At 62.1% G+C, this 24,654-nt stretch overlaps 4 protein-coding genes across 4 annotated transcripts in view; 1 reads left to right on the forward strand and 3 right to left on the reverse strand.

Annotated features, from left to right (window-relative positions):
- Positions 1 to 202: 202 nt before the first annotated feature.
- LOC306950963 (chymotrypsinogen A-like) lies at positions 203 to 1,897 on the reverse strand (the record flags this gene model as incomplete). Its single annotated transcript, XM_079541357.1, has 7 exons — positions 203 to 364; positions 442 to 575; positions 661 to 841; positions 1,289 to 1,367; positions 1,446 to 1,525; positions 1,627 to 1,730; positions 1,828 to 1,897. The coding sequence occupies 7 exons, from the start codon at positions 1,895 to 1,897 to the stop codon at positions 203 to 205; spliced, it is 810 nt and encodes a 269-aa protein (XP_079397483.1).
- Positions 1,898 to 3,105: 1,208 nt separating this feature from the next.
- Positions 3,106 to 4,800, forward strand: LOC306951024 (chymotrypsinogen A-like; the record flags this gene model as incomplete). Its single annotated transcript, XM_079541426.1, has 7 exons — positions 3,106 to 3,175; positions 3,273 to 3,376; positions 3,478 to 3,557; positions 3,636 to 3,714; positions 4,162 to 4,342; positions 4,428 to 4,561; positions 4,639 to 4,800. 7 exons carry the CDS (start codon positions 3,106 to 3,108, stop codon positions 4,798 to 4,800), a joined length of 810 nt encoding a protein of 269 aa, XP_079397552.1.
- Positions 4,801 to 6,801: 2,001 nt separating this feature from the next.
- BCAR1 (BCAR1 scaffold protein, Cas family member) lies at positions 6,802 to 11,708 on the reverse strand (the record flags this gene model as incomplete). The annotated part of the gene is made up of 7 exons (XM_079541643.1): positions 6,802 to 7,317; positions 7,566 to 7,655; positions 7,837 to 8,985; positions 9,240 to 9,344; positions 9,507 to 9,668; positions 10,234 to 10,920; positions 11,697 to 11,708. The coding sequence occupies 7 exons, from the start codon at positions 11,706 to 11,708 to the stop codon at positions 6,802 to 6,804; spliced, it is 2,721 nt and encodes a 906-aa protein (XP_079397769.1).
- Positions 11,709 to 14,747: 3,039 nt separating this feature from the next.
- CFDP1 (craniofacial development protein 1) overlaps positions 14,748 to 24,654 on the reverse strand; it is a gene marked incomplete at both ends in the record, with an annotated part of 47,525 nt that continues 37,618 nt past the window's right edge. Inside the window, 2 exons of the mRNA XM_079541222.1 lie at positions 14,748 to 14,838; positions 17,419 to 17,577. Of these exons, the coding sequence (XP_079397348.1) occupies positions 14,748 to 14,838; positions 17,419 to 17,577 (250 nt within the window). The remainder of the gene's footprint in view (positions 14,839 to 17,418; positions 17,578 to 24,654) is intronic.

Below are 24,654 nucleotides of genomic sequence, written 5' to 3' on the forward strand. Positions count from 1 at the left end.
CCTCTCACACAGTTGTCCCTGTGCCCAACCTGGTGTTCCCACACTCAGCCGGCAGAAGCCCCACATCCACCAAGGTGTCCCCACAGCTCTGTTGGCAAACCCATGTCCACCCACACGTCCTGCTCCTGGCCAGCCGTGCACAGCCCAGGGCTGCAGCAAGGACACAAAGACATGTTAGGGGAGAGGAACTTTATTAGGGGCTTCAGTTGGCCGCCATCACGGAGTCGATCCAATCGCGGAGCGCGGTGACACGCGTGTAGACAGCGGGCACAGAGGTGGAGCAGGTGCTGCTGCCCCACGAGACGATGCCCACCAGCGTCCAGGCGCCGTCCTTCTGGCACACCAGCGGGCCGCCGGAGTCACCCTGTGGGCAGAGGGGTGAGGATGGGGGCACGGGGAGCCGGGGCTTTGGGAGTGCGCTTTGGGGCACGGGGCACCCACCGAGCAGGAGGAGGTTCCGTCGGCCCCGGCGCACACCATCATGTTGTAGATGCGTAAGCCCCAGTACTGCTTGCACTGCGCGTTGGTGAGCAGGGGAAGGGCCGCCTGCTGCAGGATGGCCGGCGTGTCCGCATCTGTCAGCGAGCGGGAGGCATCCGTCAGTGCCGGCTCAGCCCGGGGCCGGGGGTAGAGATGGGGAGGGGTCCGCGGCCATGGTACCGTTGGAGTTGAGGACCCCCCAGCCCGTGGTGACGCAGCTCAGGCCCCCGGGGAAGTCGTCGGTGGCCTCGGGCAGGCAGACGGGCGACACGCGGGCGTTCAGCTGCGCTGGCGTGGCCAGCTTGATCAGCGCGATGTCGTTGCGGATGGTCAGCCAGCTGTAGCTGGGGTTCCGGAAGACCTGCGGCAGCGGCAGCACTGACAGCAGCTGCCCCCGAGTGGGGCACTGCGTGCTGGGGGTGCGTGGGGACGGGCAGGGGGCGGGAGCCGGCCTTGGCACCCACTGTGCTCACAGCTGCCCTGAGGGTGGGGACCACCAAGCCAGTGCTGGAGGGGACCCCAGGACCCAGGCAGGGATCCCATCAGCACTGGGACTGACGGGGGCCCGGTGGGCAGAGCTCCATCCTTGGGGAACCGGGGACGGCGCTGGGACCCAAAGCCGAGTACTACCAAGGGCCCAGAGGGACCCAGCACCACGATGAAGACTCTGTGGGGATGCGAGCCCAGATACAAAGGGCAATGAGGATGACGAGGGGCCCCAACCCAGTGGACGTGGGGCGCCCATCCCCACAGCGCTGCCGGCACTGAGCACGGCGCCCGCAGGCACGCGGCCCAAAGCTGGCAGTACCTTGGCGACGCCCAACCTCTGCTCGTCACTGGAGGACTCCTCCCGGTCGTACTCGCCCAGCACCACGGTGTCGGTGGTCCTGGGCAGGCAGGCGCTGAGCCCCGGGCGCACGGACAGCCCCGGTTCCGCGTCCGCCCCACGGCTGCCCCGCGCTTACCTGACCCCGCAGTGCGCGGCGGTGACCACCCACTCCTCGTTGATCAGCGACCCGCCACAGAAGTGGAAGTTGCCATAGCGCTGCCGGAGAGAGCAGCCGTCAGCCCCACAATCGCCTGGCCCCATCCCCATCCCCGTCCCCGTCCCCGTCCCCGTCGCCACCCATTCTGGTGGGCGCTCACCTGCAGGGACACCTGCCAGGGCCAGGACCCGGGCACCGCCGGCTCCCCGTTGACGATGCGGTTGAGGCCGCGGATGACGGGCGTGATGGCGGGCACACCGCAGCCTGCGGGACGGGGACAAGCGTGGGGCCTCGGCCACCTCAGCCCCGCACCCCAAACCCAGCCCCCCACCCACCCGGCTCCCTGCCCTGCCCCACGCACTCGGCAAAGAGCGAGCGGCACGGGCAGAGCCCGCCAGCACCAGGCAGCCCAGCAGCCACAACAGAGCCATTGCCACTCGCGGGAGACAGGCTGGGCACGGGCACAGCGCTTCTTATGGCCCCGCGCTGACCTTGTGCCGTGACCTCCAGAGATAGCGCGGCACCGTGTGGGGCCGGCACCTGGCACCACGGAAATCATCCACCCCTGGGAACTGACCAGACTGCTGGGATGGGGACCAGCCGCTGCCAGGCGGCCTTCCTGGAAACGTCCCCAATGGGCACCGTGCCTGTGTGCACCCACTGCGTGCTGGGTGTGCCTGGCAGCGGGCTGCCTGTGCTGGAGGTGGGCCTGCTTCCATGCAGAGGGCTGCTGCAGCTGTGCTTCCGCTGTTGTAGGGCTGGGTCTCTGCATGGTGCTTTGGCAGACACAGGAGTTCAGCCTGCTGCATTTTGTCCTGAGAGTCAGGGCCCTGTGGTATCACTTTTCCCTCACGCAGTGGGGATCACGTTCCCAGGGTGCTCTTGGTCCTCCTCATCCTTGGTTTTGAGTCTCTGTGGTGTACCCAGCACCCCAAGGACTGGGTTCTTCCTTTCTGATCTCTACCAGTGATGGGATCCCAAAACTGTCCCAGCTGTTCTATGCTCAGTCCAGGGCAGTCCAGCAGAGCCTTGAGCATCATCCCAAGGTGCAGGCCAGCAGCTGCTGCATCAGAACATTGGCCCAGGTGTCCCCATGGCCCCTGCTCCCAGCACTGAGCAAGCTACCCGTGCCCTCACTCCCACCATGCAGAAGTGCTTCCCAACGTGCAGAGGGAGCCCAGTACTCACTGCACCAGAGTGCAGTCTATTCCTTGGAACCACGCTCACATCCTGGCTCGGTCCCCAGCAACACCAGGGACACCATTCTCACTGCGGTGGCAGTAAGCAGAGCCAGATCACGCTCAGCTGGTGCCCAGCAGCACAGTGTCCATCAGCTGTGGCAGCCCTCTGCATGGAAGCAGGCCCACCTCCAGCACAGGCAGCCCGCTGCCAGGCACACCCAGCACGCAGTGGGTGCACACAGGCACGGTGCCCATTGGGGACGTTTCCAGGAAGGCCGCCTGGCAGCGGCTGGTCCCCATCCCAGCAGTCTGGTCAGTTCCCAGGGGTGGATGATTTCCGTGGTGCCAGGTGCCGGCCCCACACGGTGCCGCGCTATCTCTGGAGGTCACGGCACAAGGTCAGCGCGGGGCCATAAGAAGCGCTGTGCCCGTGCCCAGCCTGTCTCCCGCGAGTGGCAATGGCTCTGTTGTGGCTGCTGGGCTGCCTGGTGCTGGCGGGCTCTGCCCGTGCCGCTCGCTCTTTGCCGAGTGCGTGGGGCAGGGCAGGGAGCCGGGTGGGTGGGGGGCTGGGTTTGGGGTGCGGGGCTGAGGTGGCCGAGGCCCCACGCTTGTCCCCGTCCCGCAGGCTGCGGTGTGCCCGCCATCACGCCCGTCATCCGCGGCCTCAACCGCATCGTCAACGGGGAGCCGGCGGTGCCCGGGTCCTGGCCCTGGCAGGTGTCCCTGCAGGTGAGCGCCCACCAGAATGGGTGGCGACGGGGACGGGGACGGGGACGGGGATGGGGATGGGGCCAGGCGGTTGTGGGGCTGACGGCTGCTCTCTCCGGCAGCGCTATGGCAACTTCCACTTCTGTGGCGGGTCGCTGATCAACGAGGAGTGGGTGGTCACCGCCGCGCACTGCGGGGTCAGGTAAGCGCGGGGCAGCCGTGGGGCGGACGCGGAACCGGGGCTGTCCGTGCGCCCGGGGCTCAGCGCCTGCCTGCCCAGGACCACCGACACCGTGGTGCTGGGCGAGTACGACCGGGAGGAGTCCTCCAGTGACGAGCAGAGGTTGGGCGTCGCCAAGGTACTGCCAGCTTTGGGCCGCGTGCCTGCGGGCGCCGTGCTCAGTGCCGGCAGCGCTGTGGGGATGGGCGCCCCACGTCCACTGGGTTGGGGCCCCTCGTCATCCTCATTGCCCTTTGTATCTGGGCTCGCATCCCCACAGAGTCTTCATCGTGGTGCTGGGTCCCTCTGGGCCCTTGGTAGTACTCGGCTTTGGGTCCCAGCGCCGTCCCCGGTTCCCCAAGGATGGAGCTCTGCCCACCGGGCCCCCGTCAGTCCCAGTGCTGATGGGATCCCTGCCTGGGTCCTGGGGTCCCCTCCAGCACTGGCTTGGTGGTCCCCACCCTCAGGGCAGCTGTGAGCACAGTGGGTGCCAAGGCCGGCTCCCGCCCCCTGCCCGTCCCCACGCACCCCCAGCACGCAGTGCCCCACTCGGGGGCAGCTGCTGTCAGTGCTGCCGCTGCCGCAGGTCTTCCGGAACCCCAGCTACAGCTGGCTGACCATCCGCAACGACATCGCGCTGATCAAGCTGGCCACGCCAGCGCAGCTGAACGCCCGCGTGTCGCCCGTCTGCCTGCCCGAGGCCACCGACGACTTCCCCGGGGGCCTGAGCTGCGTCACCACGGGCTGGGGGGTCCTCAACTCCAACGGTACCATGGCCGCGGACCCCTCCCCATCTCTACCCCCGGCCCCGGGCTGAGCCGGCACTGACGGATGCCTCCCGCTCGCTGACAGATGCGGACACGCCGGCCATCCTGCAGCAGGCGGCCCTTCCCCTGCTCACCAACGCGCAGTGCAAGCAGTACTGGGGCTTACGCATCTACAACATGATGGTGTGCGCCGGGGCCGACGGAACCTCCTCCTGCTCGGTGGGTGCCCCGTGCCCCAAAGCGCACTCCCAAAGCCCCGGCTCCCCGTGCCCCCATCCTCACCCCTCTGCCCACAGGGTGACTCCGGCGGCCCGCTGGTGTGCCAGAAGGACGGCGCCTGGACGCTGGTGGGCATCGTCTCGTGGGGCAGCAGCACCTGCTCCACCTCTGTGCCCGCTGTCTACACGCGTGTCACCGCGCTCCGCGATTGGATCGACTCCGTGATGGCGGCCAACTGAGGCCCCGAATAAAGCCTCATTTCCCCGACACGTCTTTGTTTTTGTGCTTCCAGGCAAGCAGTGCTGTGCTCCGAGCCCCTTGTGCAGGGCCGGGCCACTGAGCACGGGTTGGTGCTGGTGGCACAGGGACACATGTGCAGCACAGCGGGGCAGGCAGTGAGCAGCGCTGCTGTGCAGTGCGTGGAGCCACCTTAACACCCAGTGGGAGGGAACAGTGGGGACACAGGACCAGGCCCCACCGCTGTGTGCAATGGGGCTGGTGGGGAATGTGGTACTGCAGCTGGTGGGGGATGGGCTGAGGGGCTTGAAGTGTCTGTGAGGTGCCCAGAGGGGTCACTGAGGGATCCCCGGGGTTCCCAGCCCCAGGAGTGCCATGTGCTGGCAGTGCTGCTGATCCTGGGACACACAGGGTACCCTCATCCCATTGCAAACAGACCCTGAGCAAATGCCCCGCTGTGTGACACAGCTGCCATGGGAACATCTGGAATTGTAATGGGATGCGTGGAATACAAATGAGACGGTGATAGGAATGGCTACACAGACAGGGCCTGGGTGGAGATGGGACAGGGATGGGAGGGCTGGCAGGACAGGTCTGGGCAGAGGATGGGCAATTATTGTGTGGGGCCAGGGAAGGGACAGGATGGAAGAGAAAGGTAACGGTGACAGGGTGGACATGAGGACAGGAGATGGGGACACAGACGGGACAGCCCTGCAGGTCTTCTGGTTGCCTCATTCCTCCTAGCAGAGCTCCTGGGCGAGATGATGGTGGGCACCTGCAGCCACTACAGCCAGCTGGAGCTCCCAGTGCAGCCTGGCTGAGCAGCAGGGATAGGCATGGGGGAAGGGGGTGCATGGGATGGAGCTGGTGTCACACGGTGCTGTGGTCCCCACGGTGCGGGATGCAGCTGGCTCCTGGGTGAGGAAGGTGACCAGCACTTGGGCACACAGGAACAGGGCTGGAGATCACAGTGAGAGCTGAGGCAGGGAACACATGAATAGGGCAGGGGGCTGGATGCACAGGGTCAGGTCTGTCCTGTGCACCAGGTACATGCTGGGGCACTGCAGCAGCCCTGTGAGCCCACACTCCGGCTCTCGGTGCCTGTGGCCCAAGGCTGCCATGGTACCCACTGCCCTGACACTGCCTCCCTCCGCACAGCAGCTTCATTGCAGCCCGGGTGTAGGTGCCAGATGAGCACAGCAAAGGTGGGTGGCTGTGGCTGTGCAGCACTGCAAATTCGCTGCTGCTTGTGCCCATGGCCAGTGCCACGTCCTGTTCCACATCCAGACGCTAAGAGCAAGCCTGTGTTATTGCTCTACCATAAAGCGTGTGGCGTCCCAGCCACGCTCCAGCACTGCTGCTTTTTGGGGACAGGACACCCCAGCTGCTCCCACAGGGTGCCCGCTCCCAGCACCGCACACACAGCCAGGCGCCAGGGGGATTTCTAGGCAAATCTTTATGCTGCTGTGGGACCAGGGGGCTGAGTTTTGGGGGCGGCTGCAACTCCACGGCTCCGGGAACCGGAGGAAGCTTCCCCAGTGTTCAGAAGGCACCAATGTCGGTTTGCATTTCAGTTACAGCCGGTACAGTGAAACCACCAAGACTTGAAACGCAAAGGTTCGAGCCCCTCATCCCCCCTGGCTGCCCCTCGCCCCCTCCCCCATCACTCAGGACAGCACTCTTCATCTCCCCGCCGCTGCTCCTTGGCTTGGTCTGTCTGTGCCACAGCACTACAACAGCTGGCTGATGTGCCGACGGAGCCCGCAGCGTCGTCCCAGGGCACTGGGGCAGCCCCACTGCCAGCCCCATCTCAACTGGAGCAGAGGAACGAACACAGAAGGGAGAGATTGCGCCCCTGGCACTGCGAGCATGGCTCTGAAACCAACGTCGAGAGGAAGAGGAGGGAAGGGGACGATGGCCCCGGCCCCTCAGCCCTGCGTGAGTCTCTGTGACAGCTCTGTTACGCCGGGCAGAGGGCCGCGGGGGGCAGCGGCACAGGGCCATCACATGGCGGCCAGCTGGCCCAGCACCATCCTGAACTGCTGCGTGCTGTTGGCGAGGTCCTTGACGCGCTCCACCATGTCCTTGGAGGCGGCAGGTGACGGGTAGTGCAGCGCGGCCGCTTTGGTGCTCACCACGATCTCCTTGAGCATCTCGCACAGGAGGTTGCTGTAGTGCGTCACCTTGTGCCGCACGTCCTGCGCCTTGGCCTGGCGGGACAGCGTGTCGCCGATGAAGACGAGCTTGTGGGCACTGAGGATGATGAATTTGCTGTGGGCCACGAAGATTTTCGGGGGCTGGTTGGTGCTGACGGCGGTGAAGAAGGCGTCGATGGCGTTGGTGAGCGTGGTGAGGTTGGCCTCGCACTGCTCCAGGTAGAAGAGGAGCAGCTGGCGGTCGGCGGCACACAGGGCCCCCCCGCCCCGCACAGGGCCGTAGTGCTGGGGAGGGCTCCAGTTGGACAGGTCGTTGTCGATGGGCCGCGTCACCTCCTGCTCCAGACGCTCAAACTGCTTCAGCTGTGGGGAGAGATGGCTGTGAGGACGGGCAGGGCGGCCTCTGAGCCCCATGGCAATGGCTGCGCCCCAGGGTTGCCGCACGGGACCAGTGCCCCAATCCCCTCTGGCATCGGAGAAGAGCCAGATGGTGCCACACAGAGCCATGGGGGACTCGTGGCCGTGGGCACACGGGAAGCAGGAGCCTAAACCTGCTGCCCTCCCCACCTCGGGGTCCCCACTGAGCTGTGCCCGTTCTCCAGCCCCATTACCTGCTGGTGCTCCAGCTGGTCCTTGCTCTGCCGGATAATGTTGCCTTTCTCCAGCAGCTCTTTCTGCGTCTTCTCAAATTCCTCCTTGCCCTGAAAGTAAGGAAAAACCGTGAGAAGGGGGCAAACCACAAACCCTGAGCCCCCAGCCCCACACCAGGACGCCCTCAGTTCCCAGGGCCGCAGCAGGAGGGGGAAAACAAGACCCAAGCGAGGAGACACAAAGCCCATCCGTGTCAGCCAGTGCCACAGGGTGCCCCCAGCCCGCGCCCACCTGGAGGTGCACGTAGTCGTAGTCCTCCATCCAGCCACTCTCGTGGTTCTCATACGGGCCCTCGGGCGACTCCTGCGCCAGCAGTTTGGGCGGGGAGGGCAGGGGCCGCGACTGGATGCTGCTGGCCTTGTCAGAGGGGTGTGCGGGCCCGTGGCCATTGCCTTCGGGCACCGGCTTTGTCCGTTTGAAGAGCAGAGAAGCATTGCCATGCAGGAAGGAGGCGAGCTGCTTGGTGTCGTCGGGCACGCCGCGCGAGTACATGACGAAGAGCTCCAAGTCGTCCGTGCCCGGCTTGCCGGCCACCAAGGCGCTAGGGGCCCAGTGGCACGCATCCAGCGCTTGGCTGTGCCGCCCCAGGGCCTGGTAGACCTCCTCCATTTTCTGCAGCTGCTTGCTGAGCTTGGCGTACAGCGAGCGGTCCGAGGCCTGGGCGGCATTGCCCACCGCCCCCCGGGCGAACTCCAGCAGCTCTCGGAGGGCCGCCTGCACACCCTCGGCCGCCCCGTGGATGCCGGCAGCGTTGGCCTCCATGTGCTCGGGGCTGCGCCAGTTGGTGCTGATGAAGGACATGAGGCAGGAGACGGCGCTGCTGACGCCGAGCTGGAGCTTGGCCAGCATCTCCATGGCAGCGTCCAAGTCCATGGAGAACTCTCTGCCGGGCCCTTTGGCCGGCTCCTTCACGGGCACCGTGTCCAGTGAGGAGGTGGAGATGTTGCTGCGGGTGCTGCCCGTGCTGGAGGCCGAGAGACGCTTGGTGTCAGCCGCCTTGGCCTCGCGGTCCACCTGCGGCGGGACATCGTAGATGTACTCACCCTCCGTGTCCACCAAGCCCTTGCCGGGGCCGTGCAGGTCCCGCGGCACGTCGTACACCTCCTGGGAGGGGAAGGCTGACCCCCCCAGCTTCTTGAGGCTGGGAGGCACGTCGTAGATCTCGTGGGACAGCGAAGGCTCGGGGGCGGCTTTCCCGGCTGCCGGCGGCACGTCGTAGACATCCTCCGGCAGGAAGGGCTCCTGCTGGGTGAGCACCGCGGGGTGGCGGGGGGGCTCAAAGGCTTTCTGCTTGGCGAAGGCGGGGGGCACATCGTACGTCTCCTCCCGCACGGGGCCGTCCGGCACGTCCTTGCTGACGGAGGGCGGCACGTCGTATACCTGCAAGGGCACCGCCAAGCAGCGTCAGTGCAGCTGGAGCCACTCGTGCACACCAGCCCCGCTCCCACGTGCTGCCGTGTGGCAGGGAGGCAGAGCCGTGCAGTGCCCGAGGGTCTGGCTGCACCCTACTGCACATAAGCACTGGCTCTGGGCACGCCGTGGGCACGTGGAAGGCGATGCACTCGCTGCAGCCCGGCAGCACCCCTGCCCTCACGTGTCTCTTTTGGTGCACAAGTTTTCCCCGCGGAACTTACTGTTTGGTGCAGGTTCTTCTCCACACTGGGGGGCACATCGTAGATCTCCTGCCCCGTGTCCTGCCCGTTGGGACCCTTGACTGCCATGGGGGGGGTGTCATAGACCTGCCAGGAGGAGACAGGACGGCGTGTCAGGGGCAGGAGAGCAGCCCCAGCACCCAACGCAGCGGGGACCTGGCTCAGCCCAGCACTGGGTGCCGCATCCCCGCAGCCTGTCACCCCGTTGCCACCCCGCAGCCCCACGAGCCGCCCCACAAGCAGCCCCACTTTCCGTCTGACCTGGCTGGGCAGCGCACCGCGCACGGGCGGCACATCGTAGATCTCCTGGGAGCCCGAGGAGAGGAGGTGGCGGGGAAAATCGTATTCATCTTGCTCGCCCTTGGGGGAGTCATAGATGTACGCCGGCCCCACGCGGGTGGGCAGCAACACCTAGGAGAGAGGAGAAGCGCTGAGCCCCGCACATCGCCTTGCTCTGCCCTCTCCGAGCCCATCCATCCCGGTGCCGGATGCGGAACGGCACGCTGCGATGGCCGGGCGGTGGGTGCCCACGCGAGGGCGCTCCCCGGCCAGCCTGCCGCTGTCACCGCGCTCAGTGCAGTGACGCCGGAGGGACGGAGATGAGATCACCGGTTATTTATAGCAGCGAGCCTCGGCTAGAGACAAAGCCCAGCCGGCACGGCCGCCCTGCGCGAATGGGAACGGCGACCTGGAGATTAATTTGGGTACCGAGGGACCCGCCGATGCCCGGAGGATGTGCCCAGATCCCTGCCCGCATCTCGGTGCAACGTGGTGCGTGGCAGCCACAGGAGTTTGTGGGATGCTTTCAAGCAATGGGGTGCCCCGGCCACGAGGCACAGCGCTTGGTGGCCCCTTTTACTCGCTGGATTGGGGCCGTCTCCTCCCCCTCCTCCGAAAGCCCACACCACAGAACGGAGCCCGAGCAACTCCCAGCCGCACGGCACCCACCACCACCGCACCCAAACCCCCGTCTCACCTTTCCCGAGGGCTTGGGCCCTTCCCAGCTCCTCGCATCCAAAGACGGGGGCACCTGGTAGATGTCTTGAGCCTGAGCCACCGAGGGAGGAACCTGGTATATATCCTGGGGGGGGCTGGCAGAGCCCACAGGGTACGCGTCCGCCGCTTGGCTCAGGGCCGGGGGCACCTGGTAGATCTCCTGCCCGGCGCTGGGGAAGGCGTGGGGCGGCGTCTGCTTCGGGTAGGCTGGAGGCTGCTTGGCCGGAGCCGGGGGAAACTGTCCGGTGGGCGTCGAGCCCGAGTAGAGGCCCTGCTGCCCCTTGCCGGGAGCAGGCATCAAGTAGACATTGTCCCCTTGGGGCACGTAGGAAGGGTGCATGGCGGTGTACTGCGAGGCGGGCGACAGCGGGCTGTACCCCCCTTGGTGGTGGTACGGCAACGTGGGCTGCGGCACCGGAGGCGCCTGGCCCTGCCCCGGCCCGGCCGCTTGCTGCTGCTGCTGCTGCTGCTTCTTGTCGTACATCCCCACCAGAATCTTGAGGCGGTTCCCCGGCACGATGCCCTGGCGGCCGTGCAGGGAGCAGAGCCACCAGCCGTCCAGGCCCTGCGTGTTGCGCTCCAGCACCGTCATGATGTCGCCTTTGCGGAAGGAAAGCTCGTCCGGCGACTCGGCCACATTGTCGTACAGCGCCTTGGCCAGCACGTTCTGCGAGAGAGCCCCGCGCCGGGGCGGGTCGGGAGTCATCCCGGCTCACAGGGCTGCCCGGCACCCGACGCGGCCCCGGCGCTCTTCCTCCTCGCTCCGGCTCAACCCATCCTTCCCGGAGGTGGTGCCGGGAAGGGGACGGACCCCCCGCGCCTCCCGGTTTCGGGGACCTCCTCTGCCTTTCCCTCCCCTTCCCGCCGGGGAGGAAGTGCCATGGAGGTGACTCAGCCCGCACAGAGAATTCCCCCCCGGCCGCCGGGCGGGCAGAGGGCACGCGTGTGTGTGTGTGTGGGGATGGGGGGGGCACGCGTGTGTGTCCGTGTGTCCGTGTGTCGGTGCCCGCTGCCGGCCCCTCCCGCCGGGGATGCCGCGGTGCCCCGTGTGGTTCTCCCGCCCTCGGTGCCCTCCTGCCGCCGTGCTCACGGCAGCGCTCCGCAGCCCCGCAATGGAAGCGTTCCCGGATCCCCGCCACCCGCAGCCGCGGGACGAGCCGTGCCCGGAGCGGACGGGCAGCACCGATCGCCACCGGCGGCGCTTCGCGGCACGCCGTCCCCGGGGCCGGAGGGGGGGCGGTGGCGGTGACGGCGGGGCCGCGATCCGCTCCTGGAGGCCCCGTCCGCTCCTTCCCCGCCCGACGGCCTCCCCGCTCCCGGCGCTCGGGGTCCGGCCGCGCCGTTGCGAACGGAGCGGCGCCGATCGCCGCGCCCGGTCCGGCCCCCCGCCGCCCGGCCTCCCCCCGGCCCCCGCCGCCCGCCCCGCAAGGTGACCCCGCTCACCAGGTAGTTCATCTTCGCCCGGCGGGCGCGGCCCCGCGGCGAGCGCGGCCCTACTGCGATGCGGAGAGCCGCGGCCTGCGGCGGGCGGCCGGCCGGGATGGCGGTGGCGGCGGCGGCGGCCGCGCCGGAGGGATCATTCCAGCGCCGTGCCAGCCCGGGCCCGCCGGCCCCGCCCCGCCCATGGGCTGCGCCGCACCGACGGGAGGCGGCGCTGCGGCGGGAGGGAGCGGGGCCGCGCCGGGGGCCGGGGGGGGGGGGGGGGCGGGCTCGGGGCAGGGGCCGGCGGTCCTATCGCCGTCCGTCGGGGCTTCCCTGCCCTTTTCGGGCTTTTCCTGCCCGTGGGAGGCACGAGGCCGCCCTGGGCGCTGCTCGTCGAGGCCGCGATGCCGCCCCGCAGCCGTCCGTCCCCTCGGGGGCGGCGGAGCTGCGGTCGCGTCCGCAGACCGCAGGCGGAACTCGGCGGCTTCCGCTCCGCGGTGACGGCGCGGGGCCGCAGCCGGGCACGGAGCTGCGCGGCTCCGAGGGTCGTCGACCGGCTGCCGTCCCGTCCCCGCGGGGAACGTCCCGTGCTGCTCCCAGCCCCGAGGGAATTCGGTGCCGAAAGGAAAACTGAAGGGAAATTCCACGTGGAGCAATTGTGGGGAGGTGCTGCAGGAGCCCGGTTTTGTGTGCCGAGGGGATGGGGACAGGCTGTTCAGTGACAGCGCAGGAAGTGGTTTCAAACTAAGAGGAGAGATTCGGTCAGAGCTAAGGAAGAAGTCCTTCGCGCTCAGGGCAGTGAGGCACAGGCTGCACACAGAGCTGGTGCTGCCCCATCCCTGCACACAGCCAAGGTCAGGGAACGGGGCTGTGGGCGCTGATGGAGCTGTGGGTGTCCCTGCTCAGTGCAGGGCTGGGAACAGACGGCCTTTAGGGTCCCTTCCAACTCAAACCTTTCTACGATTCAATGATTCCATGACCTATCAGTGAGCCCAGCCCAGGACCGAGTGGAAGCACAGCTCTGTGGGACCGCCGTGATGGGAGGGGGCGGCACTGGGCCCTGCGTGGGGCTGGAGCTGCCCCAATGGGAGCAGGGGCCCTGCACGGAGCCCAGGCTTTTGGCTTCTAGCTTTTGGCTGCTTCCTCACGGCTCCGTCCTTCGGAAAGCTGCCTCCCTTCTCCCGGAGCAGCAATAGGATTACACGGGACTGAGTCTCCTAGCAATGAACGGATAAATAAATCCTGTAAGGCAGCCGGGGATTTATTAGACTTCAATATTGGGGAAATAATGAGGACATTCCTCTTGGCTTGTAATATCATGGGACCCAACAGGATCACAACAGGGCTTTATCCCCGCTCCTTTCCGGGTGCTGGGCACACGTTCACGAGGGGCAGAGACGTTTTGTCAGGCTGCAGCCAGCCCTGCTCCTTCCCAAAGGGCTGCCCATGCCCTGGCACAGCCCACAGCTCGTCCTGGGAGAAAATAGCCACGTTCCCGTTCTCTGCAGCCTGCGCAATGGGGAGCCGGGATGGATCCCACACGGGACCCCACAGCGGAGCCGTGGGGCGGGCGCACACAATGGCAGCCTTGTTTGGGGCCGAGCACAAGGGGCCGTTCAGCACTGCCCAAACAGCTCCCAGCCCACGGGGATGCGGCGGTCATTCGGGGGGAGTTCAGCTGGGGGCTGTGGGCCAGGCCCTCTGCAGGAGGGCAGGTGGTGGAAATAGCAAACGGAGTGCTTTTCTATTGCGTTTTATTCCCCTCCCCCCCCCCCTTTTTTTTTTTCTTTTTCCGATTCCTAAGCAGCCAAGCTGTGTTTTTTGCAGCCCTGTAAATCACTCCTCATCTTCAGGAAAGGGAGGCAAGAAACACATGATCCAAGCGAGGAAACATGCAGGACGCTGGGGAGAGCTGGCAGAGGACAGCAGAGCCGAGCCCTGTGCTGGAACTGGAGCTGCCACCTCCCGCCAGCCCCCACCCTGCCTGGGGTGCAGCAGGGCTGGGACAGCACGGGGATGGCCGGGGATGGGCGGCAGAGCACAGCCATTCCCTGCTGCTATGGTGGAAGTGCTGGGAGGCGCAATGTCCGTCCCAGCAGCCCCGCTTTGGTGCCATCCCATTTCAGGCTCGTTGAAGCAGGTTGATACACCCTGCGTGTAACGCGGCCAAGAGCTCCCCGAGCACGTGGTGTTTTGTTCATGTCCATCTCCAGCGCATCCCCAGCACAAGGGCTGACTCAGCAGCCAACACGTGAGCCCGGAGCTCAGCCCAGGCTCGGGGCCGAGGCACGGGGCCAAGGCCGGCAGCGAGGACGGGGCTGGTGCTGGCGTGGAACGGTGCAGATGGCCGTGGCTGCCCCTGCCCTGCAGCATCCCACGGGCACGCAGACACCACGCAGGGATTCCCACAATTGTGGTCGCACGCTTGTAACAGTGACCCTCAATTTCTCTGCCCTCTGCTTCCCAAAGCAGCCAGGCTGTGAGCACACGCAGCTCCAGGATGGAATACTTTATTCACATGAACAGACCCTGGCCCGGCCTGCCTGCCGCAGCTGCTCTCAGCTCCTCGATGGAGCGAACAAGGGAGGATTTCTTCATCGGCTTGCTTCAAAACCCCCAGCACCATCAGACCCCGCAGACAAGTGCAGACAGTTCGGCTTTGTCTGGGCAGGAGCGAGGAGGGGCAGGGGAGGCTGCAGAGCTGGCAGAGCGGGGAGCAGGGCTCCAGCCCCACAGCCTGTGCAGCAGCCACAAAGCCTTCCTGCAGCCCCTCTCACCACCGCACACGTCAGCAGAGCTGGATTGTGGTTTGCGTGCGAGCACGGCAGCACCCAGCGGTGGCAAAGGATCGGTGCCACGGGGTCACTTCTATCACCTGCCGGGTGATGGGACCCTCACGGCACACCCTGCCCACAGACAAGCACCCTCCCCAGACATTACAGTAAAAGGAAAAACCTGCTGAAACGTGCAGGCTTGGGTAGAGAACAGTTTCCGTGCCCTGCGGCCAGGCAGGGGCTGGCATCCCCCAGCTGGGGCACAGAGCCAGCGGGACCCCACGGCCACCCCCGGCCCTCACGGCTTCATCCTGCTCAGCCTGATGTCGCGCTCAATCTCAAACTGCCTGTGGTCCACGCGCTCCAGGAACGCCTTCCTCTCGATGTACCTGCAGGGAGCAGAGCAGAGGTGGTGTGAGCAGCACCTGTGGCTGGGACAAGGGGACACGAAGGGACGGGCAGAGGGAAGGGGTGCCTGCCTCCGCCCTCCCGCTCTGTGCATTGGCATCTGCAGATGCTAAGCACTGCAAGGAAGGAAGCGAGCACAAAAAGCACCTTGCTGCTTGTTTATGCCATGCAGCTGAATTTTAATGCACTTTGCTGCAAACCCTTGCCATGGACAGCCCGGGGCTGTGCTACTAATTAACCTACAGAGGGAGCGAAATTGCAATTCAAAACAGGAGCAGTAATTGAATCATCACAATTGCTTTGCATTTGTTCTGCAGTGGCAAACACTCAGCTGTCACCACAAGGTCATTGTGCTCAGGCCCAGCTCGGCACAAGGCACGCGAGCCGCTGTGCCCGGCTCGTCCCTGCCTGCAAGCAAGACCAAGAGGAAGGATCGGCATGGCCGTGCCCTTCCATGGCTTCATCCCAATTTGTGTCGGCAGCTGAGCTCCCTGTGTTGGTCCCCACATTATCCCTGCCACCTCGTTTTCACATCTCAGCCCGCCTCGCGCTGACAGAAGTGGGTCAGCTCCTTGCTGCCATGCCCAGCTCGGTGTCACCGCTCGGTGCCACGAGGATGATGGCTGGCCTTAGAGGAGACTCCACCTGGCCCAGGCAGGGTGAGTGGAAGACGTGCTGAGACCCCCACCCCACAGCGGCTCAGGAAAGGCAGTGAGGGAGTGCCGCTTCCCTTGTCCCCACGAGTGACCCGTGCCTGGAGCAGGCCAGGAGAGGTGAGGGGAAGGAAGCTGGGGGGGGTTCCTTCGCAGATCACAATGTCACGCTGCCTGGGCGTGCGGTTTTCCTCCCCCTCCTTGGCTCAGCGCAGACCACAGGCACAGTCCATGGGGCTGCCGAGAGCAGAGCCCCCTCAGCAGGAGGCAGCCCCTAGGCAGAGGCTCACTCCGAGGCACCATTGCAGATCACAGGCCAGGAACGGCCAAAGCAGGAACCACAATGTCATCCCAGGGCCGGAGAACAGCACCGTGGGGAACACAAAGGAGTAAATCATCAGCAGGCATGGAAAAGGGCAGCTCTGATGAACTGCAGGCAGAGGGGGTGCACCTTCTGGGAGAAGAGGCTGCCCCTGCTAATGAGGGTGCTGCGGGGCTTCCGCGGGTGCCTGCTGTCCCTGCCACTCTCCATCCATCACCAGGGTGAGCCCTCAGGTGCTGCCCGCTGGGCCTGCCCTACAAAGCTGGCCCCATTTGGAGGCTGCTGTACATTTCCATTTATAAAAGACATCAGAGTGACAGAGTGACTGCTGCGTCCCTTCCCAGCTCCAGTCCCTCCCTGCAGAACCAGGACAGGTCCCTGGGGTCTGACACAGCCTGGGTCCCGCTGCAGGGGAAAATGGGTCTGGGACAGAAGATACGAGGAGCAGAAAAGCAGAGACGAGGGCAGGTGGGTGCAGGCAGGGGACAGCAGGTGCTCCCCCACACCGTGGGCAGCACCAACAGAAAGAAGGGGTGGTGGTGGCCGCCACGCAGTGGGGACACGTGGTGTTCCAGCAGGGACACGGCGCTCTCCTCGCCAGGCAGATGCTCCCATCTGCAGGGCAAGGTGCAGAGCGGAGGTCTGTAACGCCCGCAGTGCCAGCAGAGAGGTGGTGCTGCGCTGGGTTGAAGGGTCAGAACCGCTCCTTGCGGTCTTCACAGATGTGTCAATGATTGCTCTAGTGATCGCTGAAGGGGCAGAGGCTGTCAGCCTGCCTTCAGAAAGCAGCCGTTATAAAATACCGATCCCAAACCCAAACCCAAAGCTGCTGGAATGCAGAAGCCCTGAGTTTTTCCTGCAGACAGAATAAAAGCACAGCTTACATAAAAATACACTTTACGAGCTGTCCACTAAAGCGCTTCAATCTTCCCAAGCTTAGCAAAGCACTTGCAGTGGAAATGCCACTTCTGATCTTATTATTGTTCCCTGCAGCGCATGTTATTAGCTTTCTGCTTTATTTACAGCATTGTCATTTGCATTTATGACATTTCCATTAACTTCATTGGCGTGAGCACTGCTTGGTGCACACAACCAATGCCCAGCTCTGCCTTAATCTGTAACGCACCTTGCCAGCTGCTCCGGGTTTGCATACGTTTAAATGCAGGGGGATGGCAGGCTGGTGCAGCTGGAGCATGCCATTGGAGGAGCGAGATGAAACCATACGTCCCCATTGGAGACTTGTTTTTTTTTAAAAACCAAACCAGGGCAAAGGCAATCGTGTTTCCTTGTGGAGCACTGCATTAGACCGGTTCGGGCCACCGGCAGGTGAGATAAGGAGCAGGCAGGCTGTGCGTCAGCTGGGCTGAGGTCACGAGGCTGTTAGCAGAGCGAGAGGTGTCTGCCCATACCTGCCGCAGGCCTCGCCTGTCCTCCTGTAATACCTAAAGCAGCTTTGCGTACCCTTAGAATAAATTCTTAAGAAATCCCACAGGTTTCCTGGACTCTCTGTGGCACACGATGGGCTCCTGCACACGTAGGAGTGGTGGGAAATGCAGCTCTCTGCGATCGGATCCAGCCCCTCTTACCCGTCTTTCCCTCGGTTGTGGATTGCCAGCTCCTCCACAATGCCCTCCTCCTCCTTGAAGTTCTCCCAGTCCAGCTTGGACTTCTCCAGCGTGCTCATCTTCTGCTTTTTGGAGCCGATCTTCCCCAGGAGGCTGCCGATACCGCTCGGCCTCTTCACCCTGCGGGAGACAAGGAGCAAACCGTGCTTCAAGACAGGGGGCCAGCAGCGAGCAGCGGGGCTGAGACACGTCGTGTGTGCACAGGGTGGCCTGGCTGGTGGCGAGCAGATGGCCAGCAGCCCCAGCAGCTCCAGGCAGGGTCCTGCTGCCCGCAGAGCCTCCTCGGCCGCTGCCCTGGAAGCGCCGAGTTCATTACACGCACATCTCGAGTGCTGGCTTTTTTGTCAAAGGGCTTTTTCATTTATCTTCTTAAGAGAACAGAGAGCTTTCAGGCCAAGGGAGATCATTAAATCATCCAGCTTGACCCCTTGTATACACCAGGCCAAGCCATTCCACTGATCACCTCCGTGCTAAGCCCAGCTCTTTGTCTTCGGGTTAAAGTGTTGTTTTCTGGAAGGGATCCAGCCTCAGTGCGTCACCAGTGCTGACAGCACATCTAGGAATTAACCGTTTCGGCGTTAGGTTCCAACTCGACCTCAGCTAGCTTTAGTTTCTGGCTGCTGCCACTTAGACATCCTTTGGATTCCTTTGGATGCTGCTCTCATCAGTCGTGCACTCACACACCTATGTCTGAATTTCATTTTGTTTTTGATAAACAGCTGGAGCTCTTTGTAACCCCACTGAGACACGTGCTGTCCCAGCCCTACACCACTTCTAAGCTTCTGTCCCCCCGCTTAACGCTCCAACCACCCGTAAGACAGGAGCACCAGAACCTGCCACCAGCAACAGCCCTCTGCATGCAAACCTGCTCCTGTCCCATCTCACAGGATCACAGAACGGTTGGGTTGGAAGGGACCTCAAAGACCCTCCATTTTCAATGCCCCGCTGCAGGCTGGCTGTCCCCACCAGCTCAGGCAGCCCATGGCCTCGGGCAGCTCCACGGATGGGGCACACTCAGCCCTCTCAGTGAGAAACGTTCCCCATGCAGCCTACATCCCATGGGCAGCCCCATCCCATGACACACCAGCTCGCCGCGCGCTGGGATCCCACACCACTGCCAGCTCCCAGGACCACCTTTGTCCTTCCTCTCCTTGTTCATAGAGGGCTGAAATCCCACCCCGCGTGCCGGGGCCCCCGAAGCTCCGCTTTCTGCTGGGAAAGGCACACAGAGGACTGGGGTCAGCAGGTCGCTGCCGGGGGAAGACAATTCTCAAAGCTTGGAACCAGCAAAGCAAACTCGCATTAACCCCTTCTTAAACCAGCCTGGGAGAGTGGGGGGGAGCGGGGGGGAACCAACATCCCGTCAACTCCTTGTTTACACACATTCCAGAGATAGCTCCACGTCTGCAAGGCCCATGCCTCTGCAAAAAGCCGGAGAGGAAATGATTCTCGTTCCAGAGAAACGGGGGAATGTGGGGAGGGGGCCCAGGTGAGCGGCAGGCTGCTCCCCAGGCAGCAGCAGGCACGTCCTGCCCCCGCACAGCCGCTCTGTGGAAGGCATCCAGAGCTGTCCTTATCGCATCATTAGCGTGCTTTATGCTTCCATAATTTGCAGCCCTCCAAAGCAAAATAACTCCGCAGTTTACATGGAATTAAATCAAAGAAAATGACATCTTTGTGAGCCTCAGCCAGAAGATTCGCAGTGCAAGAACAGCTGGCCGCGGTCACTTGGGGCTGCAGCTTCCTCATGTAGGTACATGTGGGGGACAAGACCTTGAATTAAGGGAATCTCAGTAAGCTCTGGGCCTATGGGAAGAGGAGCAGGAGTATCCCAGGGCCTGGCCCTCAAATTTCTTCCAGTCTGTGCACTGCAGGGGAGTGTGCCTGCAGCCTGCAGGGACACGGAGCACAGCAGGGGCTCTCCTGTTCACCTTTCTCCCTGAACACCCCATTGAAATGTTCACACCAACATGCAGTAACAGAATCGTGGAAATTAGGATGGTTCAGATGGAAAGGACCTCAGAGCTCACCCAGTTCTGTGAGCTGCGTGCCCCCCAGCTCAGACTGCACGGGGCCCCATTGGGCACCTCCAGGGACGGGGCACCCACAACACCTTTGGGCAGCCCATACAACTTCTCTGGGCAGCACAGCTTCATTCTCACACTGCCCCCATCCTTCCTTACTCTGCAGGACACGATGGTTCCAAGGATCCTTATCTACAGGTCGCTGGGGGAAGAAATATGGTGCAAGAGAAGGCAGGCAAGGCCCAGGTCCCGTGAATGGGATAAAAATGGAGAGGTTCGGTTCCTGCAGCCAGGACTGCATGCGAGCCTTGCACAACCACCAGCCCTATCAGATGAGCGCTCAGGTTGTGAGCAGAGGAGGTATGACAAACAAGAAGGCAAAACCAAACAAACATTGGGCAAGCATGCCTCGAGGGCTGCCCGCCGCCGGCCAGGCGGTGTCCTGGGCCAGGAGCTGGCAGACTGATGGAGGTTATCTGAAGAGAATCCAAGGGACGGAGGACAAACGTCTGCCACACTTCGATACCTCAGATTGTTTCCAATATGTTGCAGAGGCACTGACTTGTGCAGATAATTAGCGCTGCGTGCAAGGCAGCAGGAACTGCCGTGGGGCTGTGGGTTTCAGCAAGTGGCTTAAGGATGCCCTGAGACAGATCCAAGGAAGCACTACAACTGATCCAACCTGCAATCTGGGCTGGCAGGCAGAAGGTGTGTAACGTGAGGTATTCCATAATGTGTTTCTCGGGGCAGACCTAACCTCTCAGATGTACTCACCTTGATGCCCTCAGAGTGGGAGAAGCAAGGATGCAGGAATAGGGGCTGTGACCCCGGACACCTCAGAAATGCGTGGGAGCCTTCAGGCTGCAAACCACAGCATGCACTGGGACCACGTCCGGATGCCTTTGGGATGTCTGAGGTGCAAGGCCACTGCTGCTCCCGAGATGCCGCGAGCTGCTGTCAGCGCTGGGACGGGCTGCTTCTGCCCTGCAGCATGGCCTGAAGGACACGTGCAGGTCTGCTGCAGATTCCTCACTCAGCACTGAGCCTTTCATCACCCCGAATAAACCCAGCAGCGAACCTGGGGGTGGGAATTCCTACGCCCGTGCCAACATGAAGTAAATGAGAGACATTAAAGTCCAATTAAAAACTTGCTTGGCCTTAAATGCCTCATCTGTTTAAAAAGCAAGTAACGGGGCCTGATTAATTGCATTCAGTGCCAGCGTGAGGAATTATTACCCTTTTTGCACTCATTAAGGGTATCTGCTGTGGCATCTTTAATCACCAAGGCATTTAAAAGAGAGAAAGTAATTTGCTAAGACATACTAGATCCTAGGGACGGGAACCAGGACAATTGCCTATTGAGGACACAGAGCCATGCTCTCACTTTCCACAATTAAAAAGTCCCTGAGCAATAGGAGAATGGGGTTCCCAGGGCCTGGTTCCAGCGAAGTGAGTCGGGCTGCTCTCCCCTCTGGGTGCTCTGATGCCAATCCCGCACACGCTGCAGGTTCTGGGACTCCATCAGCCTCCAACTCGTGCGAGTTTTCTTGTTATCGTTTTCCAGTAGCTATTCAGAACAGATCATTCCCTCACTTTCTGCAACAGCCTTTTATGTCTTTGAAAGCGTTTCACGCCTGCCTCGCTCAGCCTGCCTTTTCCTAGACTAAACAAGCCCTGTTCCTCCAAGCTTTCCTCATTCCTCACCACTTCCAGCCCTCTGACTGCACTCACTGCAGTGAGAAACGCAGTGTCCAAACCAGGGATGGGCTCCAGCTGCAGGGCTGCTGGCAGCAGCACCAGGAGGAACGCCTTGCATGCCTTGCACTGCACGCAGCTCCTTGCCCAGCCTGTGACGTGTGCTCTGTGCACAGCTCTGTGACACCGCTGACTCACGATGAGGCAGTGATTGAGGGAGATCTGTGCTTGCACTGCTGCTGCCAAGGTTATTCCTTCCTTGATGCGCATGGAGGATGCCTGCTGCCCAAAGACAGAGCTTTGCACCATCCTTTGCTGTTCCTCCCATTTGCCTGCACGTTTCATGGAACCACCTGGATTGGGAAAGACCTTCAAGATCTTGAAGGTTAGTCCAACATCAACCTGACCTACTAAGTCCGATCACAAACCACGTCCCTTAGTGCCATGTCCACGTGCCTCTCAAACACCTCCAGGGCTTCCAATGCCTGACTCGCATCCTTCGACAGCCTGTCTCAGACATCTCTGCATACTGGCCTGTGCTGTTCACAATGCCCATCCCACAGCTACTGAGGAGAAACACCTGGAGAAGGACATCCTGTCTTTGTGAACAACTGCCTTTGGGAAAGTGTTCCAGGCCGGGCTGGATGGGGTCTTGGGCAGCCTGATCTAATGCCTGATTTAGTGGTTGGCAACGCTGCCCAGGACAGGGATTGAAACTAGATGATCTTTGAGGTCCCTTCCAACCCAAGCCATTCCATCTGAGCAAGCATCAGTCAGCCAACTGAGAGTGAGCCAGAGCTGAAAGAAAGCAGGCTCAGATGGCAGAGTGAGCAATGACACCTTGCACTGTCCATCTCCAGGGAACGATGGGTGCTCTACTAAAGGAGCCAGGAGCATTCCCTGCTCACCTTTTTGGAATACAAGGAATTTTTTAATACATAAGAAGCAAACAGTGAACACAAAATAGGATGGTACTGATGTTTAGCCAACAGCCTTCTTCTTAAGGAACATTCTGGGACACAGCACAAGCAAACACACCTAAGAGCAGTCACTGAAACCACGAGAGCAATGTTCTGCAAGCGCTCCAGGTTGTCATCACCAGCTGAGAGCATTGCTTGTGGCTGGAGACATCACCCCAAAGGCTCTGATGGGGGGATGTAGTGAGACTCTCCCAGCAGAGAGAAGAGCACAGAGGTTTGAAGATACTCCTATCTGTTCCTGCCACGAATGGCTGTGAAGCCAAACAGTATCCCTTAACAGCAGGAAATGGTTTTCATACAAACTAACCACAGCTGGGCAACTGATGCAGCCAGTAAATACCTTCATTTTAAGAAGTGGAAGATTCCTATCCACTGCAGCAGACTGCCTGTCCCACTGTCCTCCCTTCAAATCAAGTCGTGCATTCTGCAAGCAGAATGCTCAATCCCAGCAGTGTCCCAGCTGCTGAAACTTGTCTGGTGCCCTGCGTGCTCACTGAGTGGGGGGCTGAGCATTCAACCAGGTGCTGCGAGCAAGGACACACTGACAGCTGTGCAGTCAAAGCACAGCCAAGACGACGTGGCATGCAGAAGCCACAGTGATGCGACAGGATAAGCGCATGCTGGATGCTGCCTTGGTGAGGTGGTGCTGGTGGTAACTGCAGCCAAAGATAATCAGTGGGGAATTGATGGTGTCACGTGGCGCTCCCACCTCCCGGCAGCAGAGAGCTGCAGGCCCGTCCAAGGGCAATGCTCTGGAATGCTGACAATGGGTTTATTGCTGGATTTATTATTAATCCAGCGTGGTGAATTTATGTGAAACTTCACAAGTGGCACAGTGCTGTTTTGCTAAGGCAGACTGCACCTCACCTTCATGAAGGGAACATGCTCCCACATCAGCTCGCGACCAGCAGAACCAAATGGGTTTCCATGCACACTAAGATCAGACGACTGATGGATGCTGTGCCCCTCCGTGGGCACCCAAATCAGCACAGCACCTCCCCGGCAGACGCTGGGGCTGGAGGCTCCTTCCACAGTCTCTGGAGGACGCGTTCACCCTCAGGCCAGAACACAGGGGCTCTCTGGCTCAGCCAGCCCCTGCCCTGCAGGTCCCCTTATCGGCAGGAAGACCTCATTAGGAAAGGGACTGAGGCTTCCTGCTGAGGCCCGCAGCCTTTCTGTCGCTCATGGCGCTGAGGCCACAGAGCTGGAGGAAGCACGGTGTTTTCCTTGGGCCTTCGAGACAAAGTTGCTACGAGGTTGTTGTCAACAAGACAGGGCTGTGCTGATGGGGCTGGGCAGCATGGGCTGCGCACGGGCTATCACCGCAGGACAGGGCACAGCAACACAAGGCCCCTCTGTACCAGCGTCCCCGCAGCTGCCCCAGGCTGTATGGGCAGAGCAGAACCAAAACCCAGTGCCCTCCTCATCAGGGTGACGCTGGGGAGCCTGGAGCTGGCTCCTGTCCAGCACGCAGCACAGAGGGAGGCTGTTCCAGCAGCACGTTCCTCCAAGGCACTGCAGCGGGGCCAGCCAACGACGTTACAGCGTCAACGGATGGAGCTCAACAGGAGCCTAATTGAAAGAGCTGCGGCGTTCAGCTGACTCCTGATGCTATGAAGACGTTAAGGGCTCCAAGTCGGTGCTAAGCAGCCCTGTCTGACAGCTCCAGCACTCAGCTGATGGATGGGAACCCTCCCCTCAGGACTTGGTGGGCAGCCAGAGCCACAGCCCCGTCAGCACCATCACCAAGGCCAAGTGCTGGACAAGCTGTCCCTTCCCAGCTGGAGGCTGCAGCTTCCACCAGGGAGGTTCAGCAGCTCTCAGTGTGATACAGAGCAGACCTGCTCCTGCCATTGGAGACAGGCGCCTGCTTGGTCTGCACAGCGATGGGCTGTGAGCTCTGACCTGGCCACGTAGTTGGCACGCAGGGACTGCAAACCCACCAGCACACACCTACCTGTGCCCTGCCCCATGGCACACACCTCTGCACACTGACTGGTCCCTGAGCGCATTCTCCACGTGCAGAATTTACTGCACTGTGCAAAACCACAATGAAGCTGAGCTGATCAGCTTACAGTAGCCAAGGGGAGGGAAGAGAAAGCTAAAGGCGGTCATTAAAACCTTTTCAGCTAAAACATCAGAACTCCCCAAACTGTTCTCACTTGATCCTGCGAAGCACACCGGCACCCGTATTTAGGCACAGCAATAAGAGTGAATGGACGACTCTCAGCACCCGCAGCTCCCATGGCTGTGCTGAGCTCAGTGTGGAGGTTTCAAATAAAACAACCACGGCCTCAGCACTGGGCTGGAATCAAGCACAGACCACTTTTTATCTTAAAAGGCATTTGTTTGAGAACATTCGGGGCTGCTGGAGCCGCCGGCCCTGACATTATTTCACTGTGAGACCTTAAAAACGTTGACATCTTCGAACCCAAAACAACGCACGGTCACCAAACCAGCCCTTAAAAAAGAACAGCCAGAAAATAACTGCTGGCGAC

Source organism: Tetrao urogallus (genome assembly GCF_951394365.1).
Source record: "Tetrao urogallus genome assembly, chromosome: 12".
Taxonomy (NCBI): Eukaryota; Metazoa; Chordata; class Aves; order Galliformes; family Phasianidae; genus Tetrao; species Tetrao urogallus.